The sequence below is a fragment of the Amblyraja radiata genome, chromosome 24, assembly GCF_010909765.2.
Source record: "Amblyraja radiata isolate CabotCenter1 chromosome 24, sAmbRad1.1.pri, whole genome shotgun sequence".
NCBI classification, from domain to species: Eukaryota; Metazoa; Chordata; class Chondrichthyes; order Rajiformes; family Rajidae; genus Amblyraja; species Amblyraja radiata.
Window position 1 is genome coordinate 10117616 of NC_045979.1, and position 22116 is coordinate 10139731.

Here is a 22116-nt window from a genome sequence, read left to right on the forward strand (position 1 = left end):
CATGGAGGATTCCTATAAATTTGCAGATAGCATCACCAAAGTGGGCTGGATCTTGAACAATGACGAGACGGAGTTCAGGAAGAATATAGAGAGCTTAGTAACATGGTGTCAAGCTAACAACCTATCTATGCATCAAAAAATCCCAGAGTATTATAAAGGACATTTCCCACCCCGGACACTCCCTGTTTGAACTGTTGCCGTCAGGCAGACGGTTCAGATCTACAAGGACAAGGACAAACAGACTTAAAAACAGTTTTTACCCCACTGCTATAAAGGCACTAAATGTAGCCGCCAAGGAACGCAGGGGCGATACATACTAAGGGACTGTGGTACACTGTGAAATCCACAGAAGGATGTAGGGTTGGGTGTTTATGCGTGCTATTTTCATGATATTTATTTTAGTTGTTTATCTTTTTTAATATTTTACCTTGTATGTATCGTTAGCTTTTAGAAATGTTTGAATGGTGCACTGACTGGCTGACATTTTTAAATTTTGTTGTACATGGTTCATGTTACAATGACAATAAAGAAACTATTCTATTCTTTTGTGAGATTAATGAGGTAGCAGATCTACTGAACAAATCTCTCATAAACGTATGCCCCTGTCCCACTTAGGAAACCTGAACGGAAACCTCTGGAGACTTTGCGCCCCACCCAAGGTTTCCGTGCGGTTCCCGGAGGATTTTGTCAGTCTCCTTTCCTGCTTCTACTACCTGCAACCTCCGGCAACCACCTGCAAGCTCCGGGAACCGCACGGAAATCTTTGGTGGGGCGCAAAGTCTCCAGAGGTTTCCGTTCAGGTTTCCTAAGTGGGACAGGGGCATTAGGGTGCAGTCCCAATCTTCCAATCTCCCTTTTGAGGGGCCTCACACTCTTTTTGTTCGCTGCACTTACTCTGTGGCTGTAACACTGTATTTTGCACTCTTTCTTTTTAATTTTCACTACTTGCTATAGTTGTGTATGACGTGATTGTACTCACAAATTGTATGATTTGACTGATCAGTACGCAAACGAAGCTATTCATTATATCTTGGCACACACAACTATAATAAAACACCATTACAAGTTTGTATTTGGAGAATCTCCTACCTCCTGAAGAGCCTGAGCATCCTTACTTATTTATATCCTTTTGACCAAGGCCTCCAAGGAACATCTTGAATGAAATGATGAGGGGGAGGTGATTAGGAAAGGAACTTTAGAGGACAGAACTTAGGAGCTGTTGACACATTGGAGAGATGGTCAAGTGGTCATAGCAGAAAACAGTTGACAAAATGGCAGCAGAATATGAACATTATTTTATCGAGGATTAGTGAACCTTCAAGAGAAATAATTCTAATAGATTTGCTTATTTAAAATAAGTTCCTGCTTTGGTGTTACATTAATTGACCTCCTCAAGCAATAAGTTATAAACTGTTTTCTGATTTAATGAAAAACGATCAATCAAAAAGATAATAAATAAATGAAGACTATTCAGCATATCAGAGCTAAACTCCGTCTTGGTCTTGCATGCAACAGCATGTCTGCTCATCAACTTGGTTATTCCTGTCTTTTTTTAAATGTATTATGTATTACTTTATATATTTTTAACTAACATTACTGTTTGCTCTTTTAAACATTGTTCCTTACTATCCTCCAGCAATACACAAAGTGCTGGAGGAACACAGTGGGTTAGGCAGCATCTGGGGAGGAATGGACATTGTTTTGGGTTAGGACTCCTTACTTATCATTGTTGTTTGGGATTGAGTTTGCACTTTGCACTATTGATGCTCTTTTATAGCCACCAGTCCATAATCTGCATCACAGGTATGATCCACATCAAGTTATCAGCTCCACTGCCCTTCCATCCTGGAGTGAATGGATACACTACCTTAACGTAAAATTTAATTGACTGAGCGGTGTAATGTGCTGTATAAACATGCGGTACTAAAAAATGTAATTCCACCTGTTTATAGGCCTATGGATTTAATATGGAAAAGCTGTTCTGTATTTAACTGATTTGTCAAGAGATTTAGAGAGGATCTGTTTAAATTCAGTGTCATGTGATGTTTATGTAAGACATGTGGAGCTGATCAATTGACATTAATTAGATGGTGTTATCATATGACTCCAAGTCATTACTTGCATTTTGCTGCAGGCAGATTTCTAGGAAGCTCAGCACATTGCAAATCATTTTTATTCACGGTAATCTCGCAGTGTCCGTTCCGCAGAGTTATTATACTTTTGATTTTTACCTCAGGAAACCCACGCACTAATCTCAAATTCTATTAGTATTCAGCCTGAGGGTTGTGCTTGTTGCTTGAGTTTGACCAGCTTCTATCAGCATCCTGTGGAGTAGAGGGGAGGAGGAGGAGAGGGGTGGGGAAAAATGAGATACTGTCAAAGGGAGGCACAGGGACACAGCAACTAGAGCTGTTTCATCACAGTTCCTACAACCCCAGGTTCAATCCTGAACACTGCATTTGCACACTCTCCCTGTAACCACGTGGGTTTCCTATGAGTGCTTTGGTTTCCCCTGGGTTCTCCAGATTCCTCCCATGTCCCAGAGATGTGCAGTTCAGAAGATGAATTGGCCACCATAAATTACCTCTGGTGTTTAGGTGAGTAATAGAATGTGAAGGTTGATAGAAATGTGAGGAGAATTAATTTAGATTTATTTAAAATGGACAGCACAGACCCAGTGGGCTGAAGGGCCTGTTTCCATGCTGAATGACTCTGTTACTATTGGCATTAACGTTTATGTAGAGGAGATGAGGAAGACGGATAACTTTTAAGGACAACAATTTTGGAACAAATTAGTCTTCTTTCAATCATTCATAATTTACAAAATTACTGGCGTTGGTAATCATAAATATGAACAGAGCACATTGGGGATACTTAACAGGTCAGGCAGCATCTGGGGAGAGAGAAGAAAAGTTAATATTTTAGCTTTGCAAAAGTGAGAAAACAAGTGTGTTTTAAGTTGCAGAGAAGCAAGAAGGTCGGAGAGGAAAACAAGAATGTCTGTGTTACCATGAAGACCAAGGAAATCCAGGTGACACAAATGTTGTTGCTGCCATCTAAGAGAGGGCGATGAAAGCTTTCTAATCATAGCTGATCCAATAGGCGGAGGGGTAAATAGAGTTAGATGGATGTCAGCAGAAAAGGGAGAAAGAAAATGCAGAACACAGCAGTTACTGAAATAAATGAGAAATCTGGAAATGCTCAGCAGATCAGGTAGCAATAATGTTTATGTTGGGGAGATGAGCTAGTAGCATCTACCTGGTGTACCTCTCTTCTAGCAGCGAGAGAAACTGAGTGAACATTACAGGCGGAAGGAATCCCCATAAGGACTGGGCATTCTGACACAACCAGGAAAGATAGGTTGTCTCCATTTATTGAATAAAGTATTGAGTTCTGAGAGCTACAACATGCCTACACAGAAGGGTAGGCATGTCTTTCTCTCCGGGCCTGATCACAACTTCTCTTACCCATGGGTATGAAGCATCAATTGGCCTTTACAAATCAGGCTAAACAGAATAAAGTGAAAACACATGACTTTGATTCTGGCGTAAAGAATGGCAACCTCAACAAGACACAAGAGGAGAGTTGCTTTCACAGTGTTAATGAAAGGCAGCAGTTTAAGTCAGGTTGGGGTGGCAAAAAAGTGCTTTGTTAAATGTATGTACAAGCCTTTGCCAAACTTCCATTCCTTAACTCTTGGGGTTCTCCATTTTGTTCTCCACAGTGTTGGTCGTACCAAAATGGAATAGTACAGCATAGGAGGCACAAGAACTGCAGATGTAGGTTTCTACAGCAATACACAAAGTGCTGGACTAACACAGCCAGTTAAACAGCATCTGTGGAGGGAATGAACAGACAAAGTTTCGGGTCGGGACCCTTCTTCAGACCGAGTCTGAAATAGGATCACAACCTAAAACGTTGGAATCCATTCCCTCCACAGATGCTGTCTGACTTACTGAGTTCCTCCAGCACTGTGTTTTAGTGCAGCACAGGAACAGGGCCTTCAGCCCACCATGTCAACATTGACCATGATGCTAATCTAACTAATACCATCTGCCTGCATGTGGTCTATATCCCTCTATTGTATTCCACATAACTGCAGGATGACAGGTATTTCTGTTCAGGAAGTCCTGATATCCTGAATGTGCATGGTGATGCTAAACTCAGGCGGTATTTAAGATGACAATGTATGACCTCTACCCGCTCTGTCTTCCTTCCCACAGAGACTTGCGCTGTGAACAATGGAGGCTGTGACAGCACGTGTCAGGATGCTGACACTGGCGTCCGCTGTAGTTGCCCGGTGGGATTCACGTTACAACCTGACAGAAAGACATGCAAAGGTCAGTTCCCGCTCCTTCACCCACAGACTTACACGCTTCATTACAATGTTAGAATATTCATTTTATACTTGAGCTAATACCGTCTGAAAAAGGGTCTCGACCCGAAACGTCACCCATTCCTGCTCCCCAGAGATGCTGCCTGTCCCACTGAGTTACTCCAACATTTTGTGTCTACCCAGTATTCCCAATCATAGTAAACCAACAGAAGACAGATACTTGAGTTGCAAATGTTTTTTTTAATATAATTTAACTGCAATATTTATAATATGTTCATTTGGTTGGATAGATCAAAATTGACGATTCGATAAATTGGAACCAATAATCCAGTACTCTGATTTAGATATGAACGTCCACAAATTCATGGAATCAGAGAGGCACTGCACCTTAACTCTGATAGTAACTGTCATTAAATAGATGGCCATAACTTTGTACACTTTCATCGGTTTAATTGTGGTGTTTCCCACCTGCTAGTATTGAATCCTTTATTTGTCATTCAGACCTTTCGGTCTGAACGAAATGCTGTTGCCTGCAGCCATACATGTAATAATAACAAAACACAATAAACACAAATTAACATCCACCACAGTGAGTTCACCAAACACCTCCTCACTGTGATGGAGGCAAAAGTCTTAGAGTTACTGTCTCTTCCCTCCTCTTCTCCCTCTGCGCCGAGGCGATACCCCACCGGGCGATGGCATCAGTCCCGCGGTTCAAGCTCCGCGGCCCGGGGGTGGTCGAAGCTGCCCGCAGCTGTTGCAACGGGTGCTCCGGAAAACAGGCACCAGCCTGTGACCTGCGAGCTCCCGACATTGTCCTCCACTGGCCCGCGGCCGAGCCCCGGGTCCAGGTCGCCGCCGCCAGAACGCCGCCTCAGCCGCCGTAGCACCGTCTCCGCCCCGCACCGGGCCGCCCACAAGGCAGCGTCTCAGCCCCGCACCGGGCTGCCCCCACGGGAGCACCTTCCAGCCGGTAGCCGGTCCGCCCACACGGCAGCGTCTCAGCCCCGCGCCGTCCGCCCCCACCGGAGTGCCGAGTCGTGCCGCTACCCGGACGTCGCCACAGCTCGAAGACGGCCAGCCTCGCGTTGGTGAGTCCTGGCTGGCTCTACCTCCGGACCCTCGAGGTCGGTCGCAGGTTGGAGGCCGCCAGCTCCGCCATTAGGCCTCAGCGCAGACGGGGGAAGAGAAGGGGGATACGACAAAAAGTCGCATTCCCCCGAAGGGAGAGACAGAAGCTCTGTTTCACCCTCCCCCCACACACATAACACTACCTAATAACCAAAAATATTACTAAACTAGACAAAAAAAACAACACAAAAAGTAAAAACAGACAGACTGCAGGCGAGCCGCAGCTGTATCACAGCGCCGCCACTTCCGGGAGTAATGGAATTTTCTGGCATCTGCTAAAACCTTAAGAGTTTCCCTTTCTCGCTGCACCTAGCATTGATCACATTGAAAACCTGAAGGATTAGAATGGCGGCAATGTTTGGAATGAAGGATGGGTAGCTTGATACAAATGTTAAAGATATGGGAGCTGATTGAGTATGGCAATGGGATGGGAGCAAAACCACAGGAACATAGAGAAGGAATTGTAGAGAGCCTGTCCGACTTGGCGATTTTTTCTGCGACTGCCGGCATCATTGATTGATGTACCAGGTCACCGATAAAGTCGCGGCAAGATGCGGTGCGACGCGGCGTGATGACGTATTGATGCGCGATGTTTCCTCAAGTGTCGCAACATTTTTTTTGTTGCCGCTAGATTTTAAAATGTTCAAAATCTTTCGGTGACCATGATACGTCAGTGAATGATGACAGCAGTCGCCAAAAAAATCACCAAGTAGGACAGGCCCTTAAACAATGAGTGAATGAAGGCAAACAGCAGCAAGAGAAGTGCATATGCATTAAGGCAGAGAAAAGAAATAATAAACCAAACAAAAGCACTAGAATAGAATTCTAATGTTAATCAGAGTATATCTGTGTACAGAGCCACTGGTCAAAATCTTGAAAACTCTACCTCTGCTCTTTATACGAAGAATGTCATCATAGCTCCATAATGGAAGCATCCAATATAAATGATAAGATGCTGTAATATCTTCTACCGGCAGAATTCTGTATGGAGGATGCAGAATTCCTATGTCAAGCACATTTTCTATAAATTAAAAATCAATTAATAAGAGGTTAACCGCTCAGAATTGACTGTGATTGTGGAGATGTGAGGATTTGGTTTTACGCAAAACATGGTTATGATCAGAAAAACACTGTCTGCAAGGACAGTGGAAATGGGATCAATTACCAAAAATAAATTAAATGGAGAACTGAGAAAGAAAAATTCACCAGTTTACAGGGAAAGAGAAGGGTAATGGGACTGATAGGATTTGCTCTTCCAGACACCTGCATAAACTTAATGGCCGAATGGACTCCTTCTGTGCAATTTTGTAAATTTATGTTCTTATCCCGACCCATCAACGTGTTAGCTATAAGGATTATCAGCCTCCTCCGTATTAATCCTCATCCCTTTTATTACCTACTTTCCAATGTACTGGGATTTTGGAAGCACCCACTACCTTGGTAAAGACCAATGAAAAGCACAGATTTAGAATTCCAGTGATGCCTTCTGCCTCTATGATCACCTTCTTTATCTGTCACATGTCTCACAACAGTCCCTTCTGCCTGCTTACTACTTATGTGTAGGAAGGAATTGCAGATGCTGGTTTAAATCAAAGATAGGCACATAAATCTGGAGTAACTCAGCGGGACAGGCAGCATCTCTGGAGAGAAGGAATGGGTGATGTTTCGGGTCGAGACCCTTCTTCGGGTCTTGACCCGAAACGTCACCCGTTCCTTCGCTCCAGAGGTGCTTACTACTTGCGTGTCTATTGAGGATTCTTGGCTTTCTTTTTATGTTCCCGATTCTTTTCTCATATTCTCTCTTTTCTCATCCTTTTTCTTTTCATTTTCCTCTCATTTTATTACATTTTAATTCATCCTAGTTTTCATTGGGATTATTCACTTAACATGTATTATATACTTCCAGTACATATTGTTCCATTACAGTTTTGCTATCAATATTTAGTTCCTTTTTATCCTGGTCAGATGCCTTGTCTTCCCATTGCAACTACCATGCCTCCAGGTAAGAAGTATAAGAGTAAAGAAGTCTTGCTGCAATGATATAAAGTATTGCCAATATTTGGAGTACTGTACAGCTTTCCTCAGAAATCAACAAAGTCTTAGTAAACTGATTCTTGGAAAAAAATAAATAGTTCCTTAAAGACTGATTGATGGAATAGCTCATTTTTAATTCCCTTGGATCCAGAAGGATACATCAGCCTGGAATTTGCAAGGATTGCTGACAGTTCTGCATGAAACCGTTGGCATTTCCTCAGAGTAAATGTCAACAAGTTTGGGAATCCCACTCACACTCACTCCTGACATTACTGGTTGAGCCCTGCCAACAATTTGTTATTCATACTCCTCTGCTAGAGTCCAGCAATCGCAGAGCCATAAAACTCCTGTAGCACGCAAACAAACCATTCCGCTCATCAAGTCCATGCTGACCATCAACCACCTGTTTACAGTAATCCTAAATTAATCCTATTTTATTCTTCCTGTATACCACTCACCTACACACAGGATAATTTACGACAGCCAATTAAACTATCAACCTACATGCCTTTGGGACGTGGGAGGAAATTGGAACACCTAGAGGAAATCCATGTAACCATAGGGAGAATAAGTAAACTCTACACAAATCGGTCCAGAGGTCGGGATCGACCCCAGGTCACTGGTGCTGTGAGGTTGCAGGCCTACGAGCTGTACTACTGAGTCATCCTGTGTTATGTCAAAGAAGAAGCAGAGTAACGAGAAAGAAAAATAAGTATAAAAACATAGAGCTATTAAGTAATGCAACATAGAAACAGGCCCTTCGGCCCACTGTGTCCATTCCTCCTGTTGTACCTCTCTACACTAATTCCATTCACCATTGTGCTTGTAACTATTTATGCAATGGTGATTGTCGTGCTTGTTTAGATGCTTCTTAAATATCAGGAGAATATCTTCCTCCACCATCTCTTCAGGCGCATTACAACCCTAGCCACTATGTGTGAATAAAATTGCCCTCAGATCGCCTCTAAACCTTCCACCTCTGAATGTAAGGCTCTGTCTGCCCTCTTGTCTTAAACACCTCGACCATGGAAGAAAGATTGTTACTACTTACTCGATCCATTCCTTTATAATTTTGTATATCTCCATCAAATCACCGTCCCTCTTCAGATTCAGGGATAACAAACCCAGCCTATCTAAACTCTCCTTATAACTGTGTAGGAAGGAACTGCAGATACTGGTTTAAACCAAACATAGACACAAAATGCTGGAGTAACTTAGCGGGTCAGGCAGCATCTCTGGAGAGAATGAATGGGTGACGTTTCGGGTCGACTGAAGAAGGATCTTGACCCGAAACGTCACCCATTCCTTCTCTCCATAGATGCTGCCTGACCCGCTGAGTTACCCCAGCAATTTATGTCTCTCCTTATAACTGAACTGTTGCAATCCAGGCAATGTCCTGGCGAATCTCCTCTGCTCTCACTCCAGTGTTCCTCCTATGGTATCGTGACTAGTTCTGTGCTCAATATTCTAGTTTTACCTAGCTGTAACATGGCATCCCTGCACATATTCTATGCTACAGCTAAAGAAGCATTCCATTTGCAGATATTTTATAAAAACTGTACTTTTCTTTATTTACTTTTTGATTTAAACTCGAACTTGTAGAAGTCACACTTTACTGCACCAGCAAGAAGATCTGTGTTTACAACTCAATAAAATGGATTCAGTTTTTAAAATAGGATAACTCCAGAGATATGATCTGGACTACTCAAGCATGATGCAGATAGCGATCTGCCCTCCTGCAGCCTTTGATGTTTCTACACATAAGCAACTGAACCCTTTTTGAATGTTTACAAGATCTTTCTCATTTAGTGATGCAAAGGTTCAACAGTGAATTTTATATCGTGCTGCAAAAGGCTGTGTCTGTGATGGTCTTAATACATTCAGGCTCCATGTATTACCTGTGATGTTAGCTACTTCTGAAAGTGCCCTCGATTGGATGAGTGGAAAGTAAAGATGCTTGTTCCTCTTGTCTAGCATATGATTATTGATTTCACAACTTTTCAACTGGATACATGGTTCCATTACTGAAGCTGTTGGAGACTGCATTGTACCAGGGACTGACATAAAGTGCTGGAGGAACTCGGTGGCTCAGGCAGCATTTCTGGAGAACATGGATAGGTGATGTTTTGGGTCGGGACATCCCGACATGTCATGTATTCAATTTCTCCAGAGATGCTGCCTGACCCACGGAGTATGCCAGCATTCTGTGTCTTTATTTTTCACCCAGCATTTGCAGTTCCTTGTGTCTCCATGTAACAGGAACTGTGGGAGACTGCCATGTAACAGGGAATATTAAAGACTGTTACATAACAGGGACAGTCGGAGACTGAAGATGGATACAAAGTGCTGGTGTAACTCAGTGGGTCAGACAGCATATCTGGAGGAAAAGACAAGACCGATGAAGGGTCCCAAACCGAAACGTCATCCATCCTTTTTCTCTAGAGATGCTGCCTGACCCATTGAGTTAAGCCAGCACTATGTGTCAAGCTTTGATGTAAAACCACATTTGCAGTTCTTTGCTTCTACTGTTTATACTGCCATGTATCTGGAAATGTTGGGAAATGTTCTGAAGCAAAGGTTATGATGACTTTTTACATGATCTTCAGACAAATGCCACGCAGCGCCAGACAAACTCTTCAGCAGCATGCAGTCATTGTATTTGTAATCAGATTGAGTTAATATCAATATGAGCAGCACTGAAACAAGTTTTCAAGATCACAAACTAGGTTTTCCCAATCTCTCCATGTCACATCTCACTACTTTTTCATGCTTCAGTCCAGATTTTTTACAAGCACCCTTCTCGTGATTACTTTTCCAATGACATAAGTGGTTCAAAATAATACTTTCTATTTATTCCCAAGATAACCTCTGTGTGATAAAGGGAATTTTTGCCATACTCAACCTGCCGGTGTGACTTCTGTGTAGGCAGAGAAGAGGAGGGTGGCTGGATCAGTGACAGATTCATTTTAACCTAAGCATTACTTCATGACATTTGCACGTCAGAAGAGGTTGCATGGTCATTACATGCAAGAGATACCATGTTAAATGAGAAGCAACAGGACACTAATCTGCCTCTTCAACCTCCACCCTTAATCTTGCCACTAACTTTGCTGCAACTAGCTGCTAAGTGATTCCAGGTTTTCCCCTTAACCACTCTCCTCAAAATTCATTCCAAGTGTTGTTCACTCTCACAGAACCAGCCATTAGAATGAACAGATTTATGTCTGTGCGGGGCTCGACACAGTCCTCCACCCACTGTGCTTCATTTTGCCCCATCCTGTTATTTATTTTCTCTCACATAATTACTTAGCTTCCGTATAAATGGTATTTATCTGAACCACTTCATCGCACTCTTTTAATCACGTCCTCAGTGGTGAAGTATTTTCTTAAATTTCTGATGTTTTAAAGACACTGCAAGGAAACGGGCCCTTCAGTCCAACGGGTCCACGCCGACCATCGATCACCCGCTCACACTAGTTCTATGTTATCCCACTTATCCACTCCCTACACACTAGGGTTAATTTACAGAGGCCGATTAGCCTACAATCCGGCATGTCTTTGGGATGTGGGTGGAAATCAGAGCATCCTCCAGCAGTTTATCATTTTCTACAGATTCCAGCATCTTCAGTCTTTTGTGTCGTCATGGAATGTGATTGAGTCTCTTTCCGGTTCACAACCTACCACTCCCGGTGTTCATTCAGGTACTTCTCTTATGAATTCACACTTGTACATCTGAAACTATTTACCATTACTGGAACAAGGAATTATGAAATTCCCACTACAATGCACTTTTGGATAGTTTTCCAAGAAAAAGATGGTTTATTGGTGGTATATGCTAAACTTACGACATTCTCCTGTGCCAAACTTTTCTCTGTGTCTTAATTAATATCTCTGACTGCCTTTGGATATTCACCCAGCACGTCATTCCCCTTCTTTCCTGAGAGAGTTGTTATTTTTACTCCTTATTTCCTTACAATTAAAACATTCTTGTTTGTCTATCAGGTCATATTTAAATAAATATTGTCCTCCTGATTAAATTTTATCTTTGTATGACTCATTGTCACCTTCCTCTAGCTAACAATGATCTATTCTAAGGTACACAAAAAAGCTGGAGAAACTCAGCGGGTGCAGCAGCATCTATGGAGCGAAGGAAATCGGCAACATTTCGGGCCGAAACCCTTCTTCAGACTGATCGGGGGTGGGGGGGGCGGGGACAAGAACGGAAAAAGGAGGAGGAGCCCGAAGGCTGGGGGATGGGAGGAGACAGCAGGGGGATTGAGGAAGGGGAGGAGATAGCAAGGACTAACAAAATTGGGAGAATTCGATGTTCATGCCCCCAGGATGCAGACTCCCCAAGCGGAATATGAGGTGCTGTTCCTCCAATTTCCGGTGCTGCTCGTTGTGGCCATGGAGGAGACCCAGGACAGAGAGGTCGGAGACGGAGTGGGAGGGGGAGTTGAAGTGCTGAGCCACCGGGAGGTCAGCTTGGTTATTGCGGACCGAGCGGAGGTGTTCGGCGAAACAATCGCCCAACCTCCGCTTGGTCTCACCGATATAGATCTGCTGACATCTAGAGCAGCGGATGCAATAGATGAGGTTGGAGGAGATGCAGGTAAACCTCTGTCGCACCTGGAACGACTGCTTGGGTCCTTGAACGGAGTCGAGGGGGGAGGTAAAGGGACAAGTGTTGCATCTCTTGCGGTTGCAAGGGAATGTGCCCGGGGAGGGGGTAGTACGAGAGGGAAGGGAAGAATTGACAAGGGAGTTATGAGGGAGCGGTCTTTGCGGAAGGCAGATATGGGGGGAGATGGGAAGATGTGGCGAGTGGTGGGGTCACGTTGGAGGATTACTTTTTGTATGTGACGGCTGGTGGGGTGAAAGGTGAGGACTAGGGGGACTCTGCCCTTGTTGCGAGTGGGGGGATGGGGAGAGAGAGCAGTGTTATGGGGTATGGAAGAGACCCTGGTGCGAGCCTCATCTATGGTGGAGGAGGGGAACCCCCGTTCCCTGAATAATGAGGACATTTCAGATGTCCTGGTGTGGAACGCCTCATCCGTGGAGCAGATGCGGCGTAGATGGAGGAATTGGGAGTAGGGGATGGTCCTTACAGGAAGCAGGGTGGGAAGAAGTGTAGTCCAGATAGCCATGGGAGTCAGTGGGTTTATAGTGGATGTCGGTCAGAAGTCTATCACCTGCAATGGAGATAGTGAGGTCAAGGAATGGTAGGGAAGTGTCGGAAATGGTCCAGGTGTATTTGAGTGCCGGATGGAAGTTAGTGGTGAAGTGGATGAAGTCAGTCAGTTGTGTGCGGGTGCAGGAGGTGGCACCAAAGCAGTCGTCGATGTAACGGAGGTAGAGGTCGGGGATGGGGCCCTGGTATGTATTGAACAAGGATTGCTCGACGTAACCGACAAATAGGCAGGCATAGCGTAGAAAATCTACATTTTCCTTCGTCCACATCCCCTTTGATCCCTCATTTTCACACCTTACCCTTCCATATCTCTGTGTCTCCCTCTTCTCAGTCTGAAAAAGAATCTCGACCCGAAACATCACCCATTCCTTCTCTCCAGAGATGCTGCCTGTCCCGCCGAGTTACTCCAGCATTTTGTGTCTATCATGTTTATTTAGAATTATTTAAAAGTTGTTTAATTCTGCACTCCTATAAGGTTGAGAGCAGAGGGCAAACATGAAGGTTCCTCATGTTCCTCAAGGTTTCACAAGACAATGTGAGTGAAGGTTGAGGCTCATGGAAATTGTGGAAAACAACTGAGCTGTCCAGGAAATTAGCCGAAGCTGCAGGAATGGCCAGCAGACCATCAAACTGTCAGGATGCAACAAGTTAAAATATAAAATACTGCAGTTAATAGAAATCTGAAATAAAAACAAAGTGCTGGAAATGCTCTGCAGATCAGTCAACGTATGTGAAGGGAGAAGCAGAGTTAAAATTACAGGTCAATGGCAAGCAGTGTCCTGCAAGGATCTGTGAGGCGGCCACAATAATGCAAAGTCATTCGAAACATTAAATTATACAAAGATATTAATAATTATATAAATATACCAATTATTAGATAAATGGCATAAATTAATTTCAATATAGGCAAATGTTAGCACATAAAGGTAGACACAAAATGCTGGAGTAACTCAGCTTCTCTGGAGAGAAGGAATGGGTGACGTTTCGTGTCTCAACCCGAAACATCATACATTCCGTCTCTCCAGAGATGCTCTGGTTGTTCCTTCCTACACAAATGTGAGCTCATACATTTTCTAGACAGTGAAAGGCTAAAAGTGTGAAGTTTCAGAAAGATCTAGGAATCCATTTTCATGACCAGGTACAAAAAATTGTCAAAATTCGTAAAAAAGCAGGTGGGCAGATGTTATGTTACAGTGAAAAGACGTTAGTTTTGTCAGAAATGTAACAATAATTTGCCAGAATGACACCAGTATTTCAAGGATAAATTACAATGATAAATTTTATTCTTTGAAATTTATAACATTGGCAGTTGATTCAATTGAAGTTTTCAGGAGAAGAAGAGCTGATAGGAAGGACAACAAGACTATTTCTAATGGTTGGGGTCTTTAGAACTGGAGGGTACATTATTAAATTTGGAGCTGGAGCATTCAGGAGAAAGACCCCTGCACTTCCCTAAATGACAACTGATATGGGAGTAAACTATCCATTTTAATTCTGACTTTGTTAGATTTTTGGTAAGATAAGAGGAAGAACGAGTGATTATTTAATGTCAGTGATTAACCATGATCTTATTGAAAGACAGAAGAGGCTGAAGCAGCCAAGAGCCTTATTTATGTTTAAGTGATGAGGTAAACAAAATTCTTCCATTTGCTTTAATTTTGCTCCTGACTCCTATTATTTTAAAGTGGATAAATTCTAAATTCGGCTCCTGGTTTGAGTCAAGATGAGGTTCCAAATAATGTTAATGCTTTTCATTTTGTGGTCACCTTCCCCAGGGGAAATATGGTTTGAATCTCCAATATATCGTGTAATTTACGAACACCATATTAGGATGAGCACCAACATTTATGCCTCACCAAAACATAGTGTATGGTGGAGTCATTATGCAAACCATACTGTATATCAAAATGGAATCTGAACTAATTGGACCTAACTGAAGTCTCTCTTTCTCATAATTCATGTTTGTATGTGGTCTTTTTATTTTAAATCCTTCTTCTATTGACAAGGTGGTCAGTACCACACCTGGACATTAGCTTGAATGTATTCACATTAATTGTTTCTAAATAGAGTCGTTCTGTTTATGCTTCATCCGTGGCAAATGAAGAGAATCTTCCTGACATATTGTTGCCTTATATATAATAATAATAATAATAATAATAATAATAATAATAATAATAATAATAATACATTTTAATTTCGGGCGCCTTTCAAAGTCTCAAGGACACCTTACAGAAAATTAACAGAAGAGAAAAAACATATAGTCGGAGTAAAATAAATAATAAGGACATGATCAATACACAAATTAAAGACAGAAATCGCTCCAAAGACAAAAAATCAAAAAAACACAATGTGAAAGAGAGAGCAGCGGCAGCTAAAGCGCGCCAGCGTCCACTCTCCCTTCCGACAGCCATCTTGGACACAGACTAACATATTAACTTACACACAGGAAAAAATCATCCCCCCACAATGGTTACCACTGTGGGGGAAGGCACAATGTCCAGTCCCCATCCCCAGTTCACCCAAAGTCAGGCCTATTGAGGCCTCCGCTATTGCCTCTACGGAGGCCCGATGTTCCTGGCCGTTCTGGCCGGGTGGTGTTGCCCCGGCGTCGGGAGAGTCCTCTCAGCGGCTGGGCCACCTGGAACGGCCGCTTCCTAGCTGGGGACCGCGGCTTCCGAAGCCGACAAGGTCGCGCCGGTTTGGAGCTCCCGATGTTAGAGTCGGCGCCGCCCGCTCCGCTCCGCAGACCCGCAGCCCGGCGGTGTTGATCTCGGCGGTCACAGCTCACCGGAGCTCCAGCGCGTCGATCCAGCGCGGCGACCCAGGCAAGGCATCGCCCGCTCCGCTCCGCGATAGCGCTCCAGCGCTGTGCCGCCACCGAAGCCGAGGTGCTGGGCGGTCCCCGCCAGGAAACGGCGCTCTACGCCCGCTGGTAGGCCACGAGGACGGGTCGACAGGGCAGCCCGGAGAAAAAGCTGCCTCAGCGACCAGGTAGGGACCTAGAAGTATAATTACCCCCTTCCCCCCACATTAAAAAGTCAATTTCTCCAACGGACGAAGCACAGGACTTACTAAAAACTTCAAAAAAAAGTGATTTAAACGACCGGCTGCTGGTTAGCAGCCGTACCCCAAGATGGCTCCTCCTCATATCTTACCTTATCTACTTATATATGCACTGACTCAATGCTCAAGCCATTTTGTACAGTTGATCTGCTATATAATGTACATCTGAAGGTTCAATGCCGAGTCTGTGTCAGACAACTTGGATTACAAACCTCTCAATCCTTTAAGAAGCTTGACTCAGAACAATCATTAAATTGTGTTATTCCAACTGGAAATTTGTCACTGGAAGTGGAAGAACGTTAGGAAGGGAAGAATGTAATTCTCATGTATTCTAAGCACCCAGAAACAATTATATAAAAGAATAAATGGCAGTGATTCTTGATTTCAGCAAAATGCTATCTTGCTTAAAGAAGGGAAGTTGTGGATGTTGGTGGCCAATAATCCCAACTCAATGACATCACTGCAGGAGTTCCTCAGGGCAATATCCTGAGCCAACCATCTTAATCTACTTTAGCAACGATCTTCCTTTTATCATGAAAGTAAGCATGCGGGTACAGCAGGCAGTGAAGAAAGCTAATGGCATGTTGGCCTTCATAATGAGAGGAGTTGAGTATAGGAGCAAAGAGGTCCTACTACAGTTGTACAAGGCCCTGGTGAGACCACATCTGGAGTATTGTGTGCAGTTTTGGTCTCCTAATTTGAGGAAGGACATTCTTGCTATTGAGGGAGTGCAGCGTAGGTTCACGAGGTTAATTCCCGGGATGGCAAGACTGTCGTATGATGATAGAATGGAGCGACTGGGTTTGTATTCACTGGAATTTCGAAGGATGAGAGGGAAATCTTATAGAAACATAAAATTATTAAGGGATTGGACACGCAACATGTTCCCGATGTTGGGGGAGTCCAGACCCAGGGGCCACAATTTAAGAATAAGGGGTAGGCCATTTTGAACTGAGATGAAGAAAAACGTTTTCACACAGAGAGGTGTGAATTTGTGGAATTCTCTGCCACAGAAGGCAGTGGAGGCCGATTCACTGCATGCATTCAAAAGAGAGTAAGATAGAGCTCTTGGGGGCTATCAGAATCAATGGATATGGGGAGAAGGCAGGAACGGGGTACTGATTGGGGATGATCGGCCATGATTAAATTGAATGGCGGTGCTGGTTCGAGGGGCTGAATGGCCTACACCTGCACCTATTGTCTATGTATCTTGGAATAAAATAGGAAGTGGGGATGTTTGCACAGTTAAATTCCTTTTGCAACTAATTTAGCAAGTTTGCAAGTAATTTAGCGGGACAGGCAGCATCTCTGGAGATGCTGCCTGTCCCGCTAAATGGGTGACCTTTCGGGTCGAGACCCTTCTTCAGATGACCCATTCCTTCTCTCCAGAGATCCTGCCAGTCCCACAGAGTTACTCCAGCATTTTGTATCTACGGTATTGTCTCTGTCCCCGTCTCTCCGCCTCTGTGTCTCTGTCTCTGTGTCTGTTGGAACAGAGGGAGAGCAGTTAAATCCACTCTATGCCTTTCTTTCTCTTTTCTTCATACTTTTCTCACTCCGTGGCTCTCTCTTTACGCAGATATCGATGAATGCCGTCTGCACAATGGTGGCTGTGACCACGTCTGCAGGAATACTATTGGAAGCTTCGAGTGCAGTTGCAAAAAGGGCTACAAACTGCTGACTAATGAAAGGACTTGTCAAGGTGAGTCAAATCTCTGTGTTATTTGTTTGAATGTACATAACATGCTTCCACTGCAATCTCACCTTTATTTTAATTATTCGATTTACCTGCTAAAGCCTGGATGAAGTTACTCATAAATTGCACATTAACAGGTGGGGGGTTCTGAAATGATGGCGTTTACTGTGCTGAATTTGCTGCTTTTTCTGCAACATCAGCAAAAACTCAAGCAGGTGTGTTTGTTGCTTCTGTTACGGTGATATTGCTGTGCAGTGTTATCTGATCTCCTGTAAAACCAAGAAGATTAGATTGTCGATGTAACTGAAGGATAAAAATGTTTTGAGTTGGAGCTTGCCGATTAAATCATCTGTAAATATTGTGAATTTCTTTGGAAGTGTGGAGTTAGTTTGCGTGGGGGTGCAGGTAATAGAGTGTGAGAATATACTTCACAAATTGCTACTGTGTCATATGATTAAGATTGGAATGTTTTTCTAGTTGGCCGCAATATCCATTACAATTATTTATAAAGTATAGGATCTCAGCTTCAGGCATTAACATTAATCATTTTTAATCTGCATGTTAATACTACCATCAAATATAACATTTCTCAAGAGATGAAAATTCCATCTGCCCAAATCCTGTGGATTTGGTCTTGTGAGAATGAAGTCACTTGGACCTGTGAGAGTCGGCAACTGTGGAAAACTGTTATATCCATAGGTCACTGGGGTCCTCTTTTGGCAGAGTCTGGGTACTGCAGAAGGACATTGCTGCACATTTTGTTGTTGGACATGAATATTCACGGGACCAGGATTCATGATCTGCAGTGAAATGTCTGCACTTGCCATTGACTTTGGAAGAACTGCAGACTTGCCTTCTGCAACCCATTTAAGCAGCTGTAATCTGTAATAAAGAGCTGGTCTGATCCCTCATTTAGCGGTCCTGTATGTTTAGGATCGCAGGGAGTGGAGTTGTTGGAGAGAATGGGACCCGTCTCAAAACAAATTGCAGGAAAAGGTTGGCAGCTGGCTAAACCATACCTCCTAATCTAACCAAGCCAGAACAATCAAAGACAAAATGAGTCCGATATGAAAAACTTCTAAAACAATTTTAAGAAGTAAGAATCTCAAAATACCTAAAAACACTTGAGCAGTTTAAAGAAAAGTTAATTAACCAAAATGTGCCATAATCCCCCACAGCCATCCCTCTTCATTGAACTGAGTGGAGAAGCAACATTTTTTTAAAGGGTGAGTAGTGTGGAATCATGACATCTCCTCCAACATGAACTTGATGAGGGTAGGGAGAGAAATACAGCCCAAATTTCTCACCTCAAACTTCTAACCCTTAATATCTCTGGATACTAAAATCTCCATCATCCTCTCATCATCATGCCTATCAAAAATAGACTATGTGGACAGTGTGGATGGGTAATTGGTGGTTGGCGTGGACATGGTGGGTCAACAAAACTGTGTTTCTGTTCTATGTAACGCCAAAAATCTTATCAATAATGGCAATGGGACTGTGAGCCCAGGCCTTGTCCAGTTCTTTTCAGTTTCTAAAAAGACTGATAAACCAAATACAGGATTGATCCTTAAAATCCTACAGGAAGAGAATGGAGTTTGATAGGGGGATAGGGCATTTAGAAGAGAGTTAAACCAATTGATAGATAATACAGGAGAGTTGTAAAGGATGATGGAGGTTTTAATAGACAGAGATATAAAGGGATAGTGGATTGAGGAGAGAGATGACACAATGGTGCAGCTGATAGAGCTACTACCTCATAGAGCCAAGACCCTGGTTCAGGTGCTGTCTGTGCGGAGTTTGCATGTTCTCCCTGTGACTGTGTGGGTTTTCTCTGGGTTCTCCGGTTTCCTCTCACATCCTAAAGACGTGTAATTTTCTGGGTTAATTGACCCTCTGTAAATTGCTCCCAGTGTCCAGGGAGAGGTGTGAAAGTGAGATAACATAGAACTAGTGGCGGGTGGCCCATGGTCAACATGGATCCGGTGGGCCTGTTTCCATGCTGCATTACTGAACACTCAGCAATCAATGGATTGGGGATCTGAGATAGTGAAACAGGTTTATGGAGAGAGGCATGGAGTAAAATTACATGATATGGGGTGAGTGGAGTTGGGAGAATGTGAGAGAATCAGAAGGGGTTGAGTCAGAGATACAGGGAAAGGATAGAGAGATAAAGATACAGACCAGAGTTGGAAGGGATAGAGTCAAGCTAGAGATAGATACATTCAGGAGCCATTAGAATTGATACATTTCACTTTATACACTTGTTGCAAATAAAATGACTACGATAGACACAAAATGCTGGAGTAACTCAGCGGGTCAGACAGCATCCCTGGAGAAAAGGAATTGACATTTTGGGTCAGAACCCTTCTTCAGACTGCAAGTCGGGGGAGGGGGGAAGGAATGCAGGATTAACCTGAAATTAGAGAAATCAATATTCATACCGCTTGGTAAACTACCCAAGCGAAGTAAGGGGTGTCCCTTAATAAAATTATTCGGGGCGAGTGAAGATGCCGACTCTTGCAGCCCATGTCCAAACTGGAATTTTACTGTCGACTAAACTCGTGACATTCTTTGTCTCAGAAACAAAACTAGTTTAGTTCCAAGGAGAGAGATGCTTGCCCTGCACCAAGTATTTATACTGTAACAATTCATCTTATCACAGTGCAGTCCCTTCATGGTGCTCATCAAACATACCACTGCTGTGATCTCGACAGGTTTGCAGTCACGTAAGCACGGAAGCCTTTTGGGGAGAAGCCAGAGTTGGCCAGGGGTGGCCAGGCGTTATCAGCCAGTCACGCTCTTGATGTTTTAAATGATTTAGAACCATGTTTTCGTTAGTCAAAGAAACAAGAAATCAGGAGCGTGTCAGATAAATGTTAGGGGTGAGTGCAGACTGGGTTTGATGCTGGCTCTTTAAAAGTTCTGCATTTTCCCCTATGGAGAAGCAAGAAATATCTCAGCTGTAAAATTATTTGCAGTAAAGCATTAAAAAGTACAAGTTATCCATTGTTGAACATGGGCTGCAAGAGTTGGCACCTCCACTCACCCTGAATCATTTTATTTTAAACAAGTGTTTAAAGGGAAATTGATTACATTTAATAACTCTTTGCCTTTCTGCTTCTGAACATGTCTAGCCGGGCTCTGTCCCTTCAAACTCTGTTCTGTATCTTTATCTCTCTATCCTTATCATCTGTTTTGTGTATCTCTGATTCTACCCCTTCTGATTGTCTCCTCTGTCCCATTGACTCTGTCCTTTTATCACCTCTGATTGTATCTATCTGTCTATTTGGACCCCCCTTCTATACCCTAGACTATCCCTCCCATCTTTACCTAAGTATCTTCACAAGAAATATGCGGTAGTAGAAGAAAGTGACTGACCACTACCTTCTCATGGGAATCAGGATCATACAGCATGGAAACAGGCCATTTGGCCAATCATAACCTTGCCTTACAGTGGGCACCCATCCATTTTAATCCCATCATCCAGCATTTTACCAGTAGCTTTCAAAACGTAGATGAATAAAGTGTTCATCTAGATATCTATTAAATGCTGTCAGCGACTGCATCTGCCATTCTTTCATAGTCATAGAGTGATACAATGTGGAAACAGGCCCTTCGGCCCAACGTACCCACACCACCAAACATGTCCCAACCACACTAGTCCCACCTGCCCGCATTTGGCCCATATCGCTCCAAACCTGTCCAATCCATGTACCTGTCAAAACAAGACAAAGCCCAAAGTCCCTAGGCAACCAAGATAGTTTGTAGTTTAAAGTTTAGTTGGAGTATATAGTATTGAATAGCCTGATGGTTATTGGGAAGAAGCTGTTCCTCAACCCAGACCCATTTTTGCAACAATTCCAAGAGCAGATGTCCTGATCCCAATAAGATCCTTTAGTTCAGTTCGTATTTCATTTATTTCATCCTTTCTGTTTTTTCCTTTGCTGTTGATCCATCTTGGTGAATCTTACGTTGTGGACCTTCACATGTAGTACCCAACCTCCTGGCTGTTCTAACATCAGAGAGGGGGGTTCATATTCCATGAGATCCGAGGCTCTAATATTTTTCAACATTTAATTTTTCAACGTCTTTTTCAAATCATGTGGATAATGTTATCCAGATGCTTCACTAATTTGGTGCATTTCTGCTGACCCTGTGATGCCTCAAAAAGCTTGTCCATCTTGCATCAATTGACAGTCTCTAATCAGAATTCAAATACTTGAGGTAAATGCCTACATCTGCATTGCAATAGCCTTTACAATCCATGTTGTTTTTGTCAACCTGTTTTCCTAACAGCGGTACTCAGTTAATACTGACATGTCTTTCCATTACTTTTCATTTTACAGCAAACTAGCAAAGCTGAACTGTAGAACAAGAACAGTAATCAGGATTGAGGCAGAGATGTAATGAAAGTGAGAATGGTCACAAAGAGCTGGAGTAACTCAGCGTGACAGGCACCATCCCTGGAGAGAAGGAATGGGTAACGTTTTGAGTCGAGACCCTTCTTCAGAAATGTCGCCCATTCCTTCTCTCGGGCTAATTCCAACTAGTAGAATATTACAGCAGTGTGTAAGAAGGAACTGCAGATGCTGGTTTAAACCGAAGATGGACACAAAAAGCTGGAGTAACTCAGCGGGACAGGCAGCATCTCTGGAGAGAAGT

At 43.2% G+C, this 22116-nt stretch overlaps 1 protein-coding gene across 3 annotated transcripts in view; it reads left to right on the top strand.

Moving 5' to 3' along the window:
- The window catches only part of scube3 (signal peptide, CUB domain and EGF like domain containing 3), a 261920-nt gene that overhangs the window by 177875 nt on the left and 61929 nt on the right, over positions 1-22116 (top strand). The window contains exons 7-9 of one of the 3 annotated variants that reach the window (XM_033042397.1): positions 2960-3031; positions 4224-4340; positions 17335-17457. In XM_033042397.1, coding sequence (XP_032898288.1) covers positions 2960-3031; positions 4224-4340; positions 17335-17457 — 312 coding nt within the window. The remainder of the gene's footprint in view (positions 1-2959; positions 3032-4223; positions 4341-17334; positions 17458-22116) is intronic. The other 2 variants (XM_033042398.1, XM_033042399.1) reach the window with 2 other exon arrangements.